We start from the raw sequence: 23,938 nt of genomic DNA on the forward strand, positions 1-23,938 counted from the left end.
AATATTTATTTTTAAGGTTTTCATACTCTTAACAAAAGTGGAAAAAAAATGTTAAACTAATAGAAATAGTTCAAACGAATTTTTGACGTCTATAGCCATCAATGGCAAAGAATTAATTAAATTGTGTGCACCTAATTAGGTCAATCTTACACCTTTTTCTAGTCAGATTTTATTATACATTTTCAACAAGAACAAATGTAAATTGCTTCCGACCTTCCTCCCCAACCACCAAGAAGCAAGGCCACAAAAACACCGGGCACTTATTTAGCATTTTAATGAAAGTTGAGTGCAGCTTTCAAGTGCAATTGCTGTATGTTATGTTACAACTTCTCATCCAATCTTGCAGAAACATGCACAAAACATCATGAGCATACAACCGATACACAGAATGTAATGGAAAAACATCAAGAAGTTGCGCTTTGTTTCTTCTAATGTCGAGATATTCATATACTGTTCATCCGGAATTATTTCACTGTCCAAAAACAAAACACTAAATCATAAAAAAAAAAAGTGCAATATATCAGAAAAGAGAAAATGATTTTACAGTAAGAGTGAATGTGGCAGTGGCGGTTATAGATAACATTGTTGGCTGCACCATTGTCAGTTTAAATAACCAAACGCCTTAGATCCTGAAAATACAAGCTTTTAAAAATAGACAACAGTTCGGGCAAGGTAAGCACGTCGCTGCTTACGCCATGTGACCAAGATACTGACGCATCTGTTTTCTCTTCCTCACACTATTTTACATGTTTACTTACACTATACAGAAATATACATGTTCCTTTGCCTGCCAAACAATGTTTCGTTTCCATGCCACTGCAGAGCTAAGAAATGTGAAAAGAAATACTGAAAATATAGTAAGAAAGCATCTCTAGTTTGTTTCACCAAAGCCGGGTAACACAATCCATGCCGCTGTTTTGCTAAGAGCTTCGGGACACCCCCACACCCCCACCCCCATTCCAGATGGGGACTTGGTCTTGCTCACATTCGTTATTTGTCATTCTAGGAAGGCCTTTTCTTTCAATGTAACATTAGCTTCTAGGCATGAGAGACATGTTTATTTACAACAAATGACAAAATCAACAACAACAAAAAAAATCAAAAACCCTCTTCTTCCATCTTGTAACATTAGTACAATTGACATCGCCTAAGAGCCACACACAGGCACAGTGATCTTTTCAGCATCTGTGTTCAAAGTATGTGATTTTGCTTATTGTTGAGAAGACATTCAGCTGATATGTCCATGGGTGTTTTTTTTTTTTTTTTGGCAAATGTTCGATGAGTCGCACGATTGTCGCCTTGTGCAGCACTTGTCCCACTGGATGCATCCTTCTCAGGGATAAATATGTGCAAATTCTTGGATCAACAGCATCATCAACTCCTCCTCCTCCTCCTCCTCCTCCTCCTCCTCCTCCTCCTCCTCCTCCTCCTCCTCCTCCTCCTCCTCCTCCTCCTCCTCCTCCTCCTCCTCCTCCTCCTCCTCCTCCTCCTCCTCCTCCTCCTCCTCCTCGTCCTCCTCGTCCTCGTCGTCGTCAGCTCAGTTGCGTTAGCGGAAGTAGTGTTGAGTCAGTCTGCGTGCGCCGGGCTACGCCGAGGGGCCGGTGGTGTGCGAGGCGGCTTGAGCGAGGGTACACACGGAACCCGGGGTGCCGACCGTTGAGGAGGCGGCGGGCGGGGAGGCGGTCTGGACCTGCGCCTGGAACTGAGCCATCTGTTCCGGGCTGGCCAGCGTTTTGAGCAGGGTGTTCTCTTGCTCCAGCTGGGAGTTGCGATCGATCAGCTCCTTGATCTGCTCCTTCAGGACCTCCACCTCCTCGCGCACGGCATACATCAGGTGACTCTTGACCAGGTCCTGAAACACGCAAAGTCAGATGTGTTATGACACTGTCACATAATGTGATTTTAAGTCACCGAAAATCGTCAGGCACTAAAATGCCCCAAAAGTGTGTGTTTGGTTTCGGACCAAAAGACAAAAAAGCATCAGAAGCTCAAGCTAGTGTTAGCTCAGCGTGAGCATTTGGGCATGATGTCATAAACAAACAAGGTCACAGCTCATTTTGACCAATGTTATGCATAAAACACACACACAAATTTGGATGGTAAAGGCATGGCACCTATGAAAAAGTGAACTGCGGATAATCATAGAATGGATTGAACACGCAAGTTTGGAACATTATATGTTTAGCTTTTATTGACTCTTATAAGTTATGAATGATAGCAATGTGTTCACAGAACCTTCATGTCTTACTTCCAAAAGTAAAGCCCTAATTATCTTGTACATATAATGCTTTATTATTCAAACCACAGTTCAGTCCTGAAAATGACAAATTCTGTTCAACACAGAAAAATAATGAGCTTGTCAGTATTTTGTTTAGTTGAGTGCTAGTACGGTACAAGTCAGCATTTTACAATACAATAATCAACGCTACTTGCGAGCACAATAAAATGTTTCATACTTTATTTATCCAACATTTCTTATAATAACGTGATATAATATGGAGTCTATGGCGCCCACGTAGTGGTTATAGTTAGCGAATGTGAAGTCTTAAACTTTATCATGGTGTCCTGGAGAAGGCTTTTAATGCCTTAAATATGTTCAGATCAGTTAACGCCCCCCTCCACCACACACACACACACACACACTATCTGAATAAAACTATAAATACCGAAAATGATCAAAGCACTTTACACACTTAAATGTGGCATGACTTAACGATAAAAGAGTCCACATTCACGATAAAAGAGTCCACATTCAGCCAATCAGCGCTCTGGATATTTTTTTTACCCACACTGAATATTTCGGCTTGCTTAGCAACAGAGCTGAGAGTAACGACAACAACAGAACGGCAGTAAAGTCAGCTCACATTCGGGAAAAGAAACTACAGTAATATACAAATAAGTAATATTAAACGAGTTATACAAGGTCAAATCTAACTAAAACGCCGTGGTTCAAAGAGTAAAATAGTAAGATTGTGCTTTACGAGCACAGGCAGTTTAAAGCTGTAATGAGAAACATACACGTACATTATTTCTTCATTCGATTCTATTTTGAGAAACAAATGTTCTTCATACATCTTTATGGCATTTCAAACGGCCGATCTTTCGTTTCGTTTTTGCAAGTAGCCTAATAACGGTCACAAAACGGCATTTATCACGCAAGCTCTTTCAAGTGTATTACTGGATATAAAAGAGGTCTAAACTCACCATTGCCTGTTCAATCTTGTTGTCGATGGCCACAACACTGGCTCCCGACGAGCTGTAAGAAAAATAAAAAAAACGAGAGGAAATGAATATGAAGGCACAACAGAGCTACGCGACGTATATTAACATTTCACATCTGTTCCCAATGAGGCCATTTCCCCCCCACCCCCAGTTGAGCATCCACTGCGGCTGCAGGTGAATCGAGGCAGCTCAACAAAGCTAACCGTTAGCCAACGGGTGCGAGCAGCTTTACCTGCTATCGAGCTTGACGTGCGAGCTTTCTGCGCTCAGCAACGACGACAGGAACGAGATGGAGACATTTCGGAGCTGGCAGACGCCTAGATCCATAGCCACGGTGTAGCAAGGCGTATTCATGCCGCTTTGCAGGTTACGGGAGCACGAGTTCGTGAACAAAGGGAGTCCGTGGCCCGACACGGACACAGCGCGACCAGCTCCCCGAGACACATCCACGCGAGACGCTCGGATTGAGAACCACAAGACACGCACACACGACTCAAGGTCAGCTCATCTCTCTGCTCCGCTCAGCACAGCACAGCACCCGACGTCCGCAGCTCAGGACAAGCTCGCGTGATGTCTACCGTGACGTAGCAGGGAGCGCTGATCCCCGATTGGGCGAGACGGCGCTCATTTGCATAATGTGTTCAAAAACGCCCCCACCTGCCGCTCAGTTGACATATATTTGCATAGAATATTCCAGTAGCCCAAAATGAGGTGGATGAAACCGGGAAGAACCGGATGAGACTGACAAAAAGAAAGAATCAGCGTGTGAAAAGCGAGCAGAGTGGCAAAAGTCGCGGATATTCCGTTTACAGCACAATATTTCTCCCTTAATTTTTTATAATATATATATTTTTTCTTGAGTATCCCTTTTAAAATAAACAGTTAAACACAATTTAATATTTTATGGCCATGTCCTATTTTAACATAGCTACTGTGTGCCAACGGCATCAATAGTGATGACAGGCGATGCATCCGTGTACAGTAAAGCATATGCATTGGTTGCCCCCATGTGGGCTTGTATAGCACTGCATATGAAGTGAGCTCATTCGATGGCACACTTATTTGATTTCCATTTTATTCAGTAACAGATCGAGTATCCCTTGATAAGGAGGGAAAATGTCAGTTATGGAGCAGGAGACCGAGTATGGAACTACTAAAAAAAAAATTGCCAGACAATCTAGTGTCATCAATTTTTAAAATCGCATATAATTTATTACACCAATTATAATCCCTCAAAGGGAAAAAAATAACTTGCCCTCTGCTTGCACACAAACCAGCACATACTAGCTGACCAAGAGTCCAATAATTGAAACTGAATTGTATTGTAAATTGTTAACAAGTGCTTGCTTAGCCCAACTGTCTTGATGAAAAGCACAAAGAATATTTGGGCCAAAAGTTCCATCTGGCCCATGGAAAGGCCACAAATTCTCCTTTCTCTGTCACTTCCCACACACCACTCCTGCCTCTCACATACACACACACCTTGAAGGCAACTATCCAATATTCCATATGTGCACACATTTTTTTTGTGAAGTTATGACACATTATCTTGAATTGCTCTTTAAAAGTTGCGGGATCTGTATAAACTCAATTATTTAAGTGACTGGCTGAAACCACAGTAGTAATGACATTCTCACACACAATACAATAAAGGTGAAGTTGACTATAAATGATCTCAGATGTGACAGAGGTTGAATTACAAGTTGAGCTGATGATGGCAAAGTTTAGCTATATTTATGTTCATTTTTATAATGTACTTGCCCAACTTTAGTTGTGAGATACAGACATAGAGCTAATATGGGAATATCAAATGCATGGTGCAGTACAGAGAAGACATGCTATTGCTATGCTGGTGTATTAGACGCCAGCGATGCGTAATTTTAGCACCCGAGTGGTTGTTTTGATGTCTTCTACCAAGATCCAATCCCAGGAAAACGCTTACGATAACCAGCTTAGCAAGAACCTCTAAGACACTGAGCTCTTCCGCACTCTTTCTTTTTTTTTTTTTTTTTGAATGATCATGAGCTAAAGCCAATTATATAGACCCAAATAGACTGTGCGACTCGAGGTCTTCGGGAAGAAAAGCAGTGAAGCTCTCGTACAAAAATGCAACACCAATGCGAGACAAGATGTTGAACCACAAGTGCATGTAATTTTTGTCCAGTTAAGATTACAATTATTTTGCTAGTACTTCATATTCCATTCTGTTAGACGTCAAAACTACACCAACATCCAGAGAGTCAGAAATTGAATTTTGAATTTTGAAATGGCAAATATGATTCGTCTCCATATGCCTATGTGAAAATCTAAATCTATTTTTGATTACTATAAATAGCCATCAGGCTAAAGACCAGTTGACTTGTAAGCATTCAAACAGTCATTACCCAGTAAATCGGGAATTGGATCAATAAGCAGAAGTGATAACATGGCTTATTATTTTATTTTTTTCCACGTAGGTTAATCTAAAATCTTGTTGCTTTGCACGGATGTAACCTATACTGTATGAAACAATTGGCGAGTGAGATCCTCTCTTGGAACCACACTTTTAAAACATATTTTCAACCCTATTAGAACCTAATACTGTATACGTGAATCATTTGAAGCCCAGGACCAGAAATGTCATTACAAAGGATTGTTGCATGTACCTGGAAATCATGCTTACAGACAAAAGGTGCATACATTTCATCTTTACATGTACACAATGCAGGTGCACCCACTGCAAACGCACAATCCTGCTAGTCAGTAAAACCAGCTTCAGCCTCATTTAAAAAAATAAAAATAAATCCAGCACGACCTGGTAAATATATTGCAAGAGAAAGTAGTGATTGAATGCTTCATGTCTTCCTTTAGGCTACTGTGGTGAGGAGGGTAGGTGACTACATGTGAAACCAGATGGAGTAACATGAGGGAGGCACAGTGGTTACCAAAATAAATAAATAAATAAATAAATAAAAGCTAAATATGGCAAACCTAGCTATGCCAGTAAGGGGTTGAATTATTCAAAGCTTCATAGAGAATTAATGTTTTACACCATTTTGTACTCACTGAAAATATATTGTATCACTGGACACCAATTTACAGTGCTTACTATGTGATAACATCTTTCAACGTTCATACAAGCGTTGGCAGCATGAATGAATGAATAGAAAGTTCACAGCGAGCTACGCACACACACACACAATACGGCCTTAGAGCCTTTTGTGCTCAGCTCTTGTGGTGATTGGCCAGGCAGCGCTACTGTAGTCCTTCTATAGTTTACCTTTTGAGATGCTGCTCCAGCTCCCAGAACAAAAGCTTCATTGCCATCTCGTCATGGCCCTGAACACGCACACCGCGCACTCTCATGGGGTCTTCGGTCTGAAGGAACATTTAGAATCCAAAGTCGAAGAGTGTGTCCCCGACTCTCTTTGTTTAAGGCTACTTACAAATCCCTGCTTCTTGACAAATTTGGCGGCGGGATCCAAACAAGCTGCCTACAGATGTATTAGTGGTAACAACTTCACAGGCACTAGAAAATAGAAAACCAGGTTGACACGGGTTCCTGTGTGTGTTCTCCCCATTTCCCTCCGTCATCTATTTGTGTTTGAATGGCTGCGGGTGAATTACCAGACAGAAGCTGGGTGAGTAGTGACGTGTGATCATGTGACAGAGCGAGTTACATAAACTATCAACAGAGATTAGCATGTGGCCCAATGATTTCCCTGCTCCTCCACCACAAAGCCTCCTTCCCGGAGAGTATACGCTCAAATCTACGCCATCACATCAGAATTCCCCAAATATCTACAACCTAACTTTTCTTCAAATTTGCTGTACTGCTTATCATTCATCACCACTTCAATTCACCCAAGAAACATGTTTTTAGAAGGTGGGGGGTGGGGGGGGGAGCTGGAGCCCGGTTTTGAACCCCCAACTTCAGACTTATTAGCATAAATGCAATACAAATATTTATAAACACACATGATCAGACACTTTAGACAGATGCCTGAAACGTGATACCTTTTGTTTGGACTGGATGGTGCAAATTGTAAAAATAAAAAATAAAAATAAAAAGCACATTAGGGTAAAAAAAAGGGGGGGGGGGGAATTGGTCGACCCTGGAGCCAGCATTTCACTCTATGAAAGACCAGATTAAAAAGAGTGTGTGCCTCAGGGTCTTATCTTGTCATTTCTCATTGAAAGGCTGCCTTAAGACAGCCCAAAACCTTGCCAGAGAGAAACCATAACAGAATCTCACAGAGCCAACGACGGCATAGCGACAGCCGACCAAGAAATAACAGGTATGGGAAGAGCACAATGCTGGGGATTTGACTTGTCCTAACAGACTTCATCTGTCTGGGTGAATCAGCATCACATGACTTTGGGGAGGGCCACACCGTTATTACTTTAACTCAGCAACTTCATGCATGACCACGAATGACAAAAAACTTCAAATAGGCGACGGTTTGACAAAGGCAGACGGTCACAGATCTTACTGTGGGTTTTCTGGGGCAGCTGACGACAAGTTTCTCTTTCTTTCTTTCTTTCTTTCTTTCTTTCCTTCCTTTTTTTTATATATAAAAGCTTTGTCAACAGTTTTTAGTAAAAGGAAGTAAATGCTTCTGCTACAATTACATCAACAAGCATTGTCCACATAAACACTTCATCCCAAATAGACCTTAAGGGCGGCAAACTGCGGTCCTCGAGGGCCGGAGTCCTGCAGGTTTTAGAGGTTTCCTTACTCGAACTGCAGCTGAGTCCAATTAACCCAATCGTTGTAAGGCTTATGCAGAGCTTGCTGATGAGCTGATCATTAATCAGCTGTGTTGAAGAAGAGAAATATCCAAAACCTGCAGGACTCCAGCCCTCGAGGACCGGATCTTGCCAGTCGCCATCTCTGCAAAAAGGGAGTTGGTTATATTTACTTTTATTTACTTCTAGACTGATACCGCTACAACAAATACACCGTGGTAGGTCGAGGCGATATGCTCAAAAATCTCATGGTATAGGCAAGATTATATCAGGATAATAATATACCATGAAGATATAGATATTTTCCGTTATTCGCCATTTGCCGCCATACACTGTGTGTGTGCATAATTATTAGGAAAGTGAGTATTTTGACCACATCACATCATCATCTTTATGTATAGTTTGCTAAACTTGAACACTTAGTGGATTTAAGTATGTCAGGTGCTGTGTATTTATGTAATGAGGGAGGGTGTGGCCTAAGGAGATCAACACACTATCATCAAGGTGTGCGTATTAACTCATTCACTGCCATTGATGGCTACAGACGTCAAAAATTAATTTGAACTATTTCTATTAGTTTAACATTTGTTTCCACTTTTGCTAACAAGAGTATGAAAACCTAGTCATGTGAGTAATTACAATTACAATTTTTTATCGCCTGACGGGCCTAATTTAAAAAAATATATATTAAAAATAAGGTGCATTTAATCGTAATTAATCGCATGATAATTTTTATATCTGTTATAAATGTACAATACAAAAATTCTAGGCTTTCATGAAAACAATTATGAAATTAAAAACATGTTAAAGAAATAGTTCACATGAATTTTTTACGTCTATCGTCGTCAATGGCAGCGAATGGGTTAATTAGGCAGCTTCTTTTCCTCAATGAAAAACGAGACCTATTGAATTGTTGAATTGCAAAGGCTTTTGGCTGTGCTGTAGTTTGATAGTTTAGTGTGTGCACAGACTTTACCAGTAAGGCCTGGCAGTGGTTTCCCATAGACAAACCCTGACTATGGAGAATGACAGTGCAACTGAGTGAGCCAACCATAGAGAGCTGGCTCGGAATGATGAGTGGCCACTTTAGCCTCCAAGAGAGATGGATTCTATGGGAGCATTTAGGCTGACGGCAGCACGCCATTAGTTGTCATAACGAAGCAGGCAAGGGGTGGCAGAGGAGGAGGAAGTGACATTCAGCTAGACCGTGCTAGAACGGTCCTGACCTATCACCCGATCATTCGTACCCACAGAAGGAACAGGGATACAGGAGACACTTTAGCCTCAGAACGACCACAAATATTACAATATAGTAAATGATGCATCTCGAAATGTGTTTCCGACTGCACCAAAAGTAAAGACATTCAAAAGTGGAGGCGGTCGGCCTTTGGCTTCTGCTGACAGCACCAACGAGACACTTCAACCCAGACACTCAACAGAAGATCCACATTACATAAGAGTGCGTGTGCAGCAGTTATGAGTTATGCGGAGTGAAAACTGACATTATAAGGATTAGCAGCCCAACAACACAGCACGTCAAGTTTATACTGGACAGAATAATGCAAAGTGCGGCAACCAGAAAACGATTCCTCAGCAACATCACCGCCCACTTAAGCGGCAAACTTTATGGGGGTTTTAGTCCAAAATTGGCTAAAATGCTAAAAACTACTATACGTCTCGACTGCAGGATGATGAGCTAGTGAAATGGCTAATAGTCAACGGTGCGCTTTTGTGATGATTGACATTGCCCCGACGCAAGATCACAAGTCACAAGTGAAGACAACATACAGTAAAGCTAGCAGTGGATTAACTAAATAGGACCTCCTCCGTCAAGGCCCGACATCAGCAGCGCTATCATAAGTACAGCTTAGTAGCAAACAAGCAGCGTGGCTTGGGCACTGGACAGACAGGTTATTACAACCCACCAGACTGATTTCACTATTCTCTATGCTAGTCCTGCCTGGAACTTCTGTTTTGATATTTCTTGATATTTATGATCACAAATTGTGCCTTCAGTTTATGCAAGTGAAACATGCTCTGAAATCAAGATTATAAATGACATGGTCTTTATAATTCACTTGAGTGTACCGTCTTTAGAATACTGTTCAGAAACACATGCAGAAGTTCATTTGAACCATTATGCACACACAAGAATTATGCAAATAGGCCAATGTTGTTTATGAGATAACACCAACAATTTATTTTTACAACCCAGAATCCTAAAATTCCCTTATATGGTTAATTAAAAAAAAAAAAAGTTCTCCCGGCTGCTCGATTAAAGAAGAAGAAAATATTAATCATGATTAATTTGGTAATAGTTGAAATTACGATTAAGACAATAATTTGTTTTTGGTACAAAACAAGAAAATATTAAGACAAATAAATTGGTTTGAAACATTTAAAAAATTAAGCAAGTTCCTTTAGGACTAAACAAGATTAATTAAATTAGTCATTTTAAAATAAAATAAAAAGGTGCAAATATCTCAAGTTAAACAACTCAAAAATTAGTATAGTAATCTTTTATTTTTGTTTACGATTATGCCGATTGTGTTATTGTGGAGTGTAATAATCAAAATTGTAATTTAATTTTGATTAATTGCACAATTAATGTACAGAGCAAGAAATAATCTGCTTGGTCATGTACAAAAAAGGTTTTTATTTCAGGGTCTATTAATCCTAAAATCATTAGGTATGCACATGACCCAAAGCTGTTTTTGTAGTATAGTGCACGGGGTGAAACGATGGGATGGGTTAAGTGAAAAGCTAAAACCAAGCAGAAACAGTTACGTAGAAATACAAAAATAATGAGGTGGGGCCTTATTAATTCTGTATGAATTAAATAGTGGGTTTATGGGATAAGCATAAAGTAGATGTATGACTATGCATGTATAAAGTGTGGGCTGTGCACAATATTTATGTTTATATATTGGCTTTTATAACAATCACTGAATATATACAGTACATTAGTATATTTTTGCATGAATGACCTATTATTGTATTAATTATTTTGTAACTTAGTGTTTAGGGTGCAGGACTACAAAAGGTTAGCTCCTCCTATTTCATTTAAATATGCAAGTTCAAATAAAGCAATCAATTAATAACACTGAAGGAACAAATACAGAAAAGTGAAGAAGACCAACACTGCATTCCATCCTATACCATCAAGATACTACATCAGTATTTTTCATCAACTCTATTTGACAGAAAAATCATAAACACTGTAGTTTGAAAGCTTATTTAAAAAAAAAAATACAAATATTCCAAATGTTCTTATACTAAAGGGCGGGGGGGATCCAGACTCAATCACAGCTCATAGAAATTCTACACATGCTATTATCACTTCATATGAAGCGCCTTACACACTCATTGTATTTGCTCCAGGCTGCTGGGGAGCAGTGCCACCTTGTGGCAAATGTAAAATAAAAATAAAAAATAGATCATGGTCAATTCAAATGATTATTATTTTTTTTTATAAAAGAAAATGTAGGGTACACGTTTGCTGAATGATTACGTGGTTATACATTTCAATTACTATACATTTTGAGTCATAAGTATTTATTTTGAACTCCATCCACCCATCTTCTGCTTATTTATTTTCTATTTCTTTGCACATGGGCCCACAAAAACACACACACATAAATTACATTCTCAACCATGTCAGTTCGTCACTTACAGCCTTGGAACAATTTAAATAAATTAGAAAAGCTTTGCTGCTTTATCTCAAGTGCTCCGGATGTTGATAAAACATTCAGCAATGTTAATTTCTAAAAGGCAAAGAACATAATAATATAAAGAAGGACTTTATAGAGATAATGTAAAGTGGCAATAAGTTAAGTGCACGGGGCTATGCGCAAAAGGGTAACATGCAATTTAGGGTGGTGTATTTATTAGCAAGGAGCCTTTGATGGCAATCGAGGAAATTCTCTGTGCACGTTCCTTATTCTTCATTGAGAATTTGCATAATAAACCTTTTTTTCTGTCCCTAAGCACTTAATTAGTAGTTGGTCACTGCTTATTGTTTTAGGGCTGATTTTCTGCTGCAACTCATGGCCTGTGTGGTTATTATTAGTATATTGCTTTAACTGTATACCTCTTTCTAACATCAACCTGCCCAGGGACAGATAAAACCTCGTAAGACAGCAGTTCTAAAATAATCCCAATGCTGTTTTGCAGGTTCACTTCAAGTCTGTAGCATCAGGTTGGCATTTACGCTGATATGGCACTCCGGGTTTAGGACAATTATGTTGCCTTTAAAAAATTAAAGGGCACACCTTTGAGCAGCACGTTGAGCTTGCTGACCAGAAGGGGGCAGTATTGCCTTCTTTACAAGCTGAAAGTCTATGGAAACTATTCAGTGGCCCTGCAAGTCATGTGTGTGTACCTTCAAGGGCTAAATGGGAGCATTTTTGTATATGGATGAGTATTTTAACCAAAACATACTTTGAGTAAAAAAATAATAATAATAATCTGAGCATCAGACTGCTGTAGTTAGTTACCCACTTAGATTTAAGACAAGTGAAAGAATGCCTACAGGACAACAGACATCAAATCACCCAACATAAAAGAGAAGCAGCTGGCTAGACTACTGAAGATTAAGCTGGGGGGGTAAGAAAGACTTCAACTCCCACCAACCCCCTCCTGTCGCCTTCCATATTCAGCAACACAGTGCATTGAGGAGGGGATTATCTCACACAAAGCAAGACTGGAGGACTTTGAAACCCTACTTTTTGCCCAGAAGGTCTGCAACAGACACCATTAATTTATAAACAAATAAATAAGCAACAGCTCGCTCTGCGGTTCTTGAACAAATCGCATGTGTTCACTAATGAAGTGTTAGAACTGTACTTAAAACCAATTTAAAATAAAAAGGGAGGATACAGTGGCTAAATTTGGACACCTACAGTCAAGTTATCGCTGTAGGGGTTGGAGGTGGTGGTGGCGGGGTGTGTGTGTGGGGGGGGGGGGGGCATTTCCGAAGCTAACTGGACAGTGTTGCGGCCACAGGAATGCCACGCATGATTCAGCACATTGCCAGCGTGATTAGCGGCATGACACTGCCAGACAACTACGACCGGAAAAAAACATCAACGTGATTTCATAGTGCTGGATGAAGGAGGTGCATGATAAATCAAACGGTGACCTCCGTCCTAGACACGATTGAAACGGAATAATTGCGTGTGAAATCAGTATTGGTATAGGCAGAGCGCTTACTTCATCATAACAAACACGCGTGATGACTGTTGAGCACTTTTCCATGGGAATCTCTTCAGAGACAGTGCTAACCTGGCACAAAGGCATTTGGGAATGAGCCAAAAGAGACTGTTAAGAAAGGGCAATCACTGCTGAAAACTGGACTAGCACTCCATGGCAAATTGATCATTTGGCCAATTGCGAGGAATTGATTGTTGATTAATCATTTCTTGTGACAAGTAAGTCAAACATGGAGTGCTGTGCTTGGCTGCAACATTATTCAGTCCTGGGTGGGCACTGGGCAGCGTCACAATTTTCTCAATGCAGAAGAAATTTGGTGATAAGAGCATTTACCCAGAGTCGATCAAGAAAACTTAAAACTCCTTTGTTCAGTCTACTAAGTTATCATAACCTACGTTGCACCCCATCAATGCTAAAGCTACTGAATGCAGAAAATTTTATTTCTAATCGCTACTGCCACTTGTGGCCAAAAAATACAACTGCATTTTCCCTTATTCACGTACACAACGTGCACATGACGTCACATCCGCAAATAGATGGTGAGAAATTCGAACCCGAATCCTATTAGCCAGTGGCTTGCAGGAGTTCCCATAATGAGCAGCTAAGGTGTTAAGCTATTAATTAAAAAATGTTTCAGTCATAAATGGTTAAATAAAAAGGCTATTGTAAAGACATTTTGGGGCAAATTGTTACAAAGTGCCGCAAAATTGGTTTGTGAGATTATAAAGCATTATCCAGCTGCCTTTCACAGTTCTGGTTATAACTGTCAACTCATTGTTGATGAGTCTGCTACAGTCCCAATCACGCTATTTCAGAAGTAAATAAGCACTGTAATGACCCAGCAGCAATTGAAATTTAAAAAGAAAATGCATATTTGAAACAAGCAGTGAGATTTTTTTTGTAATGAAAAATTAGAAACCATTTATTTTGCAGAAAAAAAGTTGCAATAGTAGAACAAACCTCTTTGAATATACATTCTTCTTTCTACTGTATAAATTACCTGTGTAAATGGGCTTAAAAAGAAATAGTGTATGCCAAAAAGCAGTATCATAATTTAAAAAGAGTCAACATGTAAAAGCAATCAAAACATCTGCCTTTTGATTGCCTTAAGAGAAAATTAAGAAAATCCTCCATTTTGACTGCCCTTAGGTATTGCCATGTTTAATATTGTGTCGAACTACACTGCATCAAACCAATTATTTCTGTCTTGCTTACCTAATTTAGCTAAATGATCAACTCATACAAATAAACAACTAAAAGCACCTTCTTCTTTTTTTTAAGGCAAACTTTAAATACAGATTTTGCTTGCTTTTTCAAGGCAAGCGGTCATAATGAAATGCTGTGGTCAGTTGTGTCTGTGCAGAGGGTGCAAGCCAGAGCAATTTTCTCATAAATAAATGGCTTAAAATACTACCCATTAACATCCATTAGTACCGCTGGTGCACTCTAACTGAAACAATACAGTTTATTAATAGATGAACAAACCTTCAGGTGGAAGCAGCAAAGACAGCAAAGAAACAGTGATTTAAATAAATTTCTTCAAATAAGTTGAGGGCAATTTTTCCCCCCCAAAATGCTAGTTGTATTCACTTTGTCTCTACTGATAGATATTGATTAGAATGGACAGGCTATGTAAGACTGAAAATAGAATCAGGGTGGAAACACAATTACAATCCTGTCTGAGTTGCGACCCAAAAGAAACCCAGCATCTGTGAAAGCATTTAACCTCCATTGTTACGACGCCCCTTGACAACTGCTCAGGATTTCCTTGTTCATCCTACCGTTAACACTGGAGGCGGGCTTGAACAGATCGCAAACATGTCCACTAACAGCGCGTCACTGCTCTGTTGTTGATTTCTGGTGTTCTCTGGGTTGGCCTGTGTAGTGAGAATGCAGGGGGTGAGTGGGTGGGTTTGGGTTTTGGGGGGTCCTACTGAAAAACAAATAACAAATGCTGTTTACTTTTGGAGAGGCACTCGTCACGTGACATTTGAAGTGAGAAAAACACTACCGACAGTGTTGCAAGTTTCATGTTTATGGAGCTGAGATGAAAAACGCTATATTAAAGCATAGGCACAGATAGCAAATTGTGTCCCGCCCTTGCAAAAATGCCTCAAAAGAAATGACCATGCCACATTAGGATTGTGATAGGGCAAACTTCAACCTGCAACTCACAACAAAAACATCCCCTAAGCAAGAGAATAGGAGGATTTAACAAGAGCTGGGCCAGCGATGCTCAGTCTAGTTCCATCTGGTCGTGTCTGCTGTGTCCTCCGCCATGGTCTCAATCAGCTTCAGTGGGCCTGACTAAGTTGTGTTGGGTCAGATTGGGTCACTTCCTCTGTGTGTGAATTGTGGGGATCACACTGAGCTCAACACAATGAGCAACGGGTCCAGTATGCACTGGCTGCCTGCAACGCCAGGGGCAAGATTATACTGCTTTTCAATCGGCTGGTACAAGAGCAACAAAACTACCTCATTTTGGATAATACGCCCTTTAGTAATCATTTACACATAGTTTCCTTTGTAAAGAGTACTTCTTAATTCCATACAACACTAGGGGTGCATGGAATACCAGTACTACAAAAGTACCCAAACACCTTGCAGCTTAAAATTCAAACATCCATCCATCCATTTTCTTAAATGCTTGTCCTCACAAGGGTGTCGCTGGAGCCTATCCCAGCTGACTTCGGGCAGTAGGCAGGTCACACCCTGAACGGGTTGCCAGCCAATCGCAGGGCACACGGAGACGGACAACCATCCACACTCACAATCACACCTATGGACAATTTGGAGTGTTCATTTAACTTGACATGCATGTCTTTGGAATGTGGGAGGAAACCGGACAACCCAGAGAAAAACAAAAATGAAACTGTACCAGATATTTTTAGTACCAACGACGTGCACCGAAATGTATTCAGCGACAGAGGTATGTGCAAAAAAGAACTAGGGCTGGGCGATATGACCAGAAAATAAAAATATTTTTTTCAGTCATTCAGGACGATTACGATTTGAATCTAATAAACCTAACAAAGATTTACTTAAAGGTTTAATTTATTCAAAAATAATTCCTGTGCAAAATGTTCAGACAACATATACTGATCCTAAATCCCTTTTAACTAAGGCTGTCAAGTTTAACGCGATAATCTCGATTAATTATTTACGCGCAAATTAGTGTGTTAAAAAAAAAAAACGCGGGTGGAAAGTCAATGCGCAAGTGTTTAAAATTTGGCCCATTGATGGACCCGTAGCCGTAGGCTTTAGTGGCGCGCCAATAGAGCAGTAACAACGGCAGACATGGGCGCGAGTGCAGTACAGGAGAGCAAGGCAAATTTATTTGGACCGAGATCTCCCAGAACCGTTATATTGTCGGTTCTATTCTTTTCAATGTACATCTTTCACGTCACCGGGACCCGCGTGATTGCGCCGCTGGGCTTCCGTAGTTGCCGCAACTGCCATTCAACACGGAGGCTGCAAGCTCGATCACCATGGCGGATAAATACGCTGGAGCGTTCCCGGGCATGAAATATTGAAACTGTCGGGCCTCTATCTCTGGAACGCACCAACATCGTTGGAAAGTCCTGGAATGGCCTTATGTCCCCGGTAAGACGTACGGTTCGGGAGATACGGACGCCCCAAAGACCTCCAGGAGACCGATGATTTGCAAAAACTTACCCTGCATGCGATTGTTCCTATACCGGGTAAAAAAATTGCGGGTTTGTCGGCCCTCTAGCTCCGGAACGTAATGCGATGGCACTGCCATCGTTGGAAAGCTGTCGTCGAGACGAGTCCGGGGATTCCCTTATGTCCCCGGTAGGACGTACGGTTCGGGAGATACGGCCGGCCAAAGACCTCCAGGAGACCGATGAGTTTCAAGGTATAGTAAAAAATGAAAATAAAAATAAAGTAACAACTAGAGATTTACTTTAATAACCCATAAATTTGTCTTTTTTTTTTAAACTTAATCTAATAGATACAAAAAGAAAATTCCTTTGCAACAATGAATTTTAAAGTCACACCCTAATTATAGTTTGTCTTATTATCACAGGAGCCTCAACTCCCCAATAAAGTTTGAAAATATGTTGACAGCACAAACTGTGAAAGCACTTAACGTCCCACAGACCTCCCCACCACGGGAAACTGCCACAAATACATTCCTGCCAGATGAAGATCATCATGTTGATGAGAGGGACTTGCTCCTCTACAAGGAGCAGACTGAAACCTTTATTAATGCTATGTGCCAAGGCTGGCTGTAGATTTGGCCCTAAGCTTTCAGGTAATGGGAAACAATTACAACAAATAAAAAGAAAGATAATTTACAAGTTCTGGCTATGAAAACAAGCATGCCAAACCATAAAACAGAGCATCACATTTGTAAATCGCTTCAGTTCAATTCTACCGAATATTAAGTAGGCGAGCATACCGTAATACCACATGACCGTGCAGAATATATATATGTTTTGCTTTAAAGTAAGGACAACTGTTTTTTTACAAGACCAAAATCAGCATTGCAGACACTTGCAAAAGATGATTAAGCAAGCAAAAACTACAAACAGATTCTTGTACAGACCGTAAAAGCCTCTCCCAATGTCTGCTATGCAATCAGTGCACACACTGAGGACGTATTTACCAACAGAACAGCACGTACACCATGTCAATAACCTCAAAACCTCACACCCACAGAGTTAAAATGACACTGCCATCAGCACTTTGTAGCGAAAAATTTAATCTTCGGGATAACGGCTCGAGCAGTTTCACCTGACAATTACCCACCCTTTTTCTCATAGGGAGCAAAAAGCTTGTCGTTTGTCAAATATGAACAAGACTTGATGACTTTCCAGGTTGAGCATAACATATAACTTAATGACCGTTTTCTCAATCCAGTCCCCCAAACTGGTCTTATTCTACCACTTTATTGCCTCAAATAAAGACAATGTGCCTTCTGTTGTCCTTTAATGACGAGAGAAAAACAGAAGCAAGCTGTGTGGAGAAACAACTGTTTGTTTTGCTTGTGCATTAATTCACTCTATCAGTGGCCCCATAAAACATATGCAAATTGTTCAAACAAAAAAGGGGCAAAACAAGCCTCATCCGTGTTTGAAAAGAGACACTCTGATAATCCCCAATATGCCCCCCCCCCCTACTGTAAATAGAAACCAAAATATTTAAATGCCATTGCTCAAAAACTTTACTTTTACTGCATTATGCTGTGTAATTGTGGTTCATTTTATCCAATGTGCACCATCCAATTTGGTTATGAATGGTAGCTTCTGTCTCTACAAACTAACACAAGCGAGCTGTGATCACAATACTGGAAGGCGAATTTTCTCAAATCGTACTAAAGGCTTTCGTTTGCCCCAAATTCTGGTTATCATCAAAGACAATAATCCATCTGATCCGCAAAGATTTCACATTCCTCAGAGTTGCACGTCATGTGATAACATTAGCCAACCTTCAGTCTCCGTTAAATCACGGAGGGAAATCTGGCTAAAATACAACCACGATGGCACTGATTAATTCACATTTTGAATTCAGGTGATGAAACGTTCTGCATTGGAAAAAATTATAAGTGCTAAAATTGAAGTGTTTTACTTGAGTCAATAGCTGTATTTTATCAGAAAACATTTAATTTAGGCACACTATCTCCAACATAAAAAACCCAACGACTGAAGAAGATGGACAGCAAATGAGGGGAAAAGAGCGATTGTGACACAAGTGAGCTCTTAATGAAATCAATAAGCTTTTACTGAAGGTTTACGGCGTGAACGAGTAAATCTCTTCCCTTGAAAGGTCACCCCATTGATGAGAGAAACAGCCTAAACCTTTGTTTAAAAACACTTTTTTTTTTGGTATTTCCTGCATTACCACACAAGGAGACCCAGCGGAAGTGATCCAGCAGTCATGTGGACTGTCAGGGTTCAAGTAGGCAGTCTAGTAAAAACATCAAATCAACTTGATAATAAAAACAAGATGCGTCACAGCCAGATGAGCCCTGCGTTATGTCCCGCTGACAGAGGACAAGATCAGATTGGAGCAGCCTGGTCACTGTCCACTAATTAACCAACAAATAAGGCTCTTCCTCCCTCACAGCTGAGACGGTGACAGGAGCCACTAGAACCCCTGCAGCTTGGTACCCAAATGTTGAGCTGGTCAAACAACAATTAACAGGTTCGAGACAAAAGAAGCGAGTAGAAAAGAAAGTAAGCCTCTTACCCATCCTCCTCTCCATCCAGAGTTTTGAGACCAGCTGATGCAGTTAAGGCACTGGCGATGGCAGCGTTGCCTTCAGCTTCTTGACCCTGGCCAGCGTTGGATCCGGACCCTGGGTCCACTCCGGAAAACTTCGGCAATCCCAGCAGAGCCGACTGGTGCTGAAGGAGGAGTCGCTGGGCATCCTGCAGCTGAGTGGTCGTGAAGGTGGGCAGACTAGCATAGAGGGCGCTAGCTTGCGCAGCGTGGGCCAGGGCCTGGGCACTGCTGAGGTCCTGGGACAAACTCTGGGGAACACCCGATGGGAGCATTCTATTATTACCGACGTTGAGAACTTGTGACAGGGCATGGGGGTCGGGGTTCGGCGGGGGGACGCTAGGCGCAGACACCTGGCTCTGGATCGTGGTGGGCAACTGGGCGCAGAGACCAACGTTTTGGATTTGAGTTGGGAGCGACTGCGGTTTCTGTTGCTGGCAATCCATGTGGGCAACGTGGCTCGGAGGCGGTTGACCTGCGACTCCAACATGAAAGGCCGTATTGGAAGTCGGAGCCTGGAAAGATGAGGGCTGCTGGGGTTGACTTTGGAGGATAACCTGTGACTGCTGGAGGCCCCCCATCATCTGACACGCTCCATTAGCTTGCCCCGAGGAACTTAGTCCACCTTGGTTCAATAGATGCTGCGATGCGGGTGCTTGGGGAATACCTTGATGTGGCTGGCTGTACTCGGGGGGTCTCATCTGCACCGAGGCGGCAGATGGATGCTGGGGGTGCGAGGCGTAGCCAAGCTGGTGCTGCGGAACGCCCACAAGGCCGTGTGTGGAGCCTGGGGTTTGATTCGCAACTGCCTGGGCGTAGGTGAGCTGTTGCTGGGGTACGGCGGAGATCGGCATGGTGATTGGGTGGCCGTGCGCGGGTACAGGCGGTTTCATGTTTGAGGGAGTCGAAGCGATCGTTTTGATATTTGAATGGGGGACATCTTGGGGGTTTATAAGAGGTTGTGACTGAGACACGCCCATCCCTACCAAGCCACTGGGGAGGACCGCTTGGAAACCCTGAGGAGGGAAGGCGTACTCCTGTGCATGCTGGGAAATCGGGGGTCCCCCAGGCTCGCCACTGCAAACATTTTCCATATAATGGCTCACTGTGCTACTCACAGAGCTACCACTTGTGCTTTCCCTCTCTGAGCACCCAGCAAAGTTCTCAGAGACAAACTGGCGCATGCTGCCGGCGTCAGATGTAGATGAGCAAGAGGCGGAGTTCGGGGTGTCCTTGTCGTAAAACTCAGTGCACGTCCATCTGCCCTTCTTGAAGGGCTCGGAACTCGAGTCCAACTTCACCACCCTGAAGCGAGAACTGGTGGGAGCGACCACGGGTGCAGGTTGGGCGGGAATATTTGAGACGGTAACAGGGGTAGTCACAGCCTGCGGTGGAGCAGAACCGTGTCTCCCCTGGATTCCACTCAAGAGACACGCCCCCCCAGAGGCACTGGCGACAGTAACAGCAGAAGTGGTTGTCGTCGTCAAAGAGATGTGAGAGTTGAGAGTTTGTTGTTGCTGAATCATGGTGCTAGTCATGAGGTTGCCCCCAGATGCCGCAGAACCAGCTCCACCACCCGCAGCGGCGCTTTTCGCATTGAGGGGAAAGCCTCCGGAGCTGTTGCTCGCACTCGTGCTTATTCCCCCCCTCACAGGCACATTGGCAGAGCTCAACATATTCACATTACTAACACTGCTGGTCTGGGGATTAACTATACTAACTGCAGTGGCTGTTGCGGAGCTGTGCATTCCAGGAGCGGCTCCCAGGCCCACCATCCCCACAGGCTGGGAAACAATGTTTGCGGGGGTAGCCTCGTGAGAGACCCCAACATTAGAAGGCATTTTCTGAATGACAGAGGCGAGGGTCGTTGCGGCGCCCACGGACCCAGAAGGAAGCGGGTAGCCCTGGGCATGGTTCTGATGATGAGGATGACGATGCACAGTCCCGTTAACCATACCCCCACCATGCTGCGGCGCTTGATTCATAGAATGGGGGTGCGAAGGCTGGTTTGGTGACAGCAGCCCTGGAGTTTCGGCCTCGTGAAAATTATTCAGGGTCTCCTCGGAGGAGCTTCTCTCCGCTCCAACTGCGTCATTAGCTCGTGAAAGGGAAACATCCATGATTTCTGAAGACGACAGATCCTCTGTGTGGGACTCGTCCAGGTCATCGTAGCTCTCCGTGTCCTCTGCAATACTGTTGTTGGTACTCACAGATATCTGCGCGGGTGTCACGCTTGTGATCTGGAAACCACTCTTCTTTTTCATCTGAGCCCCAGCAGACTGTGTGGCCTGGGAATGTAGATTTAGGCTGTGGGAAGGAGGATGGTGGGGACCTGGGGAGGATGAGCCAGCTGGAGTTTGGCACTGCATCGACAGGGCGGTCTGATATTCTTCAGCAGCCGAGCCGTGACTGTTGGTGACCACCGGTGTTGACAGCGAGGAGCCGCTCCCGTTGTTCGTGTTGCTACCCCTTCTGTGAAAGACAGCCGTCTGCGCCATCTTTCTAACATTGCCAGAGTCTCCAGTGGGGTCCGGATGATGCATTTTAAGAAAATCCGGGGGGTAGTTGGTCTCTGACAGTATGTAACAAAGTTGAAGCACGTTAACGCCGCCGTTTTGACGAAACTACGATGAACGGACAACACGGCCAAAAAAAACGAGGAAAATATTATAATTATCAATCTTTCTTAAATATCTGGGAAAGTTTTACTTTTGCTTCTCTGTCGCGATTTAATGTTAGAATGACACACGAAACTGCTGGCCGCTCTACGTGTAGCTAGCGAGCTAGCGTCAGCTGATACCAGTAGTAATTCACCGGCGTTTTCAGTTTGTGCTTCTGTTAGTCACGATCAATCATATTGTATACTTATAAAGACCAGGCGTGTTCAAGCAAGGCTGACAGACGAGCAACCAAGCGAATTTACAGCAACCGCTACTCGCCTGACAGAAGTAACGTCGGCTAAGCTAGCTTCGCGTATCCATCACCGCTGAGCTAAACACAAGCTACACTGAGACGTTTTTAGCTCTTCTCTCTCAAAGAAAACTACAAATGAAGCGACCTTTTATCCGTGGCACCGTGACGTAAGTACCAATACGGTCACTAAACGGTGGCGTAAAAAGGTTTACTCCATCCCATTGATTTTCCACGATGTGGATCTTGGTTTTGCTGTATCACCGGTCCTTCCCAACAGTAGCGTTGTTCTGTCTGAGTGTAGCCTCCTCCTGCACCGCAGCTGTGGCTCGCTCTGTGCTGGGACCCGGGCTGGAGGGAAGGAGGGCGGGGAGCAGGAGGAGTGCTCGGCAATATGGCGCCCGAGCGTGGTCTTTGCTGTAGACATTATATACATAGACACCACCTTGAGGGGACAAATCGTACGTCAACGTGGCCACCATAGTGGATGTGACAAAGGGTGCGCCGACAGTGAAAACGTAACAACTGTTACCCACAAAGCTATTTAGGTCTCATGACTGGACTTTGATTTATTTTTGGCCGTTAGAATAAGAAGACTTTGCTGACTTTGTGGCTAATACTTTGAATTATTTGTATTCCCAGTCTCCTAACAGTAAAGTATTTCCTATTTAACTAATTTACCAAGAATTTAATCCTCTGATTGTGAACTTTTCTCACAATGTATGTCTTATAAAAATAAAATGAAATTCATCCATCCAACCAACCATTTTTGTTCAGGGTCGTGGAAAGCAAATGCAGAATACCCTGAATTGGTCAACAGTCAGTCACGGGGCACATATAGAGACAACACAATCATTCACAGTCACATTCCCACCGTCACTGGGTGGCAAATAAAATTAACCCATGCAGCTGCTCATGAAGCATTATGAAAACTAATTCACTTTTTTTCCACTTACCTCTATCCTAAACACATAAGGATTAAACATTTTTAATCAACACATTAAAGGTCACATACGTTAATATTTTGTGGCTTATTTTTTCCCCAAATACGATAATGAATGAGACTTTTTGAGTTGTCGCTTTATGACGTTTATTTTATTCAAGCTGCCACATTCATCATGGCGGATGTGCCGGCGTATTGCGGCAACGGGCCAACTCGCACAATTATGATTCTACGTCTATAGGTCTGTGGTCTCGGCTACCAGACATAAAGCAGTCTGGGAGCGTCCGATGTCGAAACTGGCGGAAGTTGTCGAAAAATGCCGAACACGTTTGTCAGTTACCATTCGTCACGTTCATACGGTCTGTAATGTCTTTCAATTGTTTACAATAAGACTTTGATTATGTTATGATGAAATATTCTTTTATTACTCTCATTGTAAAATTCGGACCACAACTCCCACTTTACAATGATAGGGCTAGTTTTCTGATACTGTATGGAGCAACAATATGCAGAATATATGCTGAATATTTTACACTGTCTTGTGTGAAATACAATTTCAAGCGTAGATTGTGGTGGTGCAATATGTTCAGACAAAATTCTAAATGTGTGTATTCTTGTCACTTATTTGCAGAGAAAAAAATCTGCCATCAAAAGGTGCATTTCAATGCAATAGAATAT

At 42.3% G+C, this 23,938-nt stretch overlaps 1 protein-coding gene across 2 annotated transcripts; it reads right to left on the minus strand.

Annotated features, from left to right (window-relative positions):
- Nucleotides 1-258: 258 nt before the first annotated feature.
- On the minus strand, nucleotides 259-22,698 carry LOC147164703 (TSC22 domain family protein 1-like). Of its 2 annotated transcripts, XR_015096710.1 has the most exons (4): nucleotides 19,375-22,698; nucleotides 3,205-3,256; nucleotides 1,527-1,852; nucleotides 259-1,403 (listed from the first exon to the last, which is right to left on the minus strand). XR_015096710.1 is itself a non-coding variant. In XM_086091590.1 (3 exons), exons 1-3 carry the CDS (start codon nucleotides 21,948-21,950, stop codon nucleotides 1,586-1,588), a joined length of 2,895 nt encoding a protein of 964 aa, XP_085947716.1. In that variant the 5' UTR covers nucleotides 21,951-22,698; the 3' UTR covers nucleotides 1,508-1,585. The 2 variants fall into 2 exon arrangements, 1 of the variants encoding a protein (XP_085947716.1); XM_086091590.1 differs by lacking the exon at nucleotides 259-1,403 and having other exon boundaries at nucleotides 1,508-1,852.
- Between the last annotated feature and the right edge of the window lie 1,240 nt (nucleotides 22,699-23,938).

The sequence above is a fragment of the Leptonotus elevatus genome, chromosome 12 (assembly GCF_054856555.1).
Source record: "Leptonotus elevatus isolate MCC_2025b chromosome 12, RoL_Lele_1.0, whole genome shotgun sequence".
Taxonomy (NCBI): Eukaryota; Metazoa; Chordata; class Actinopteri; order Syngnathiformes; family Syngnathidae; genus Leptonotus; species Leptonotus elevatus.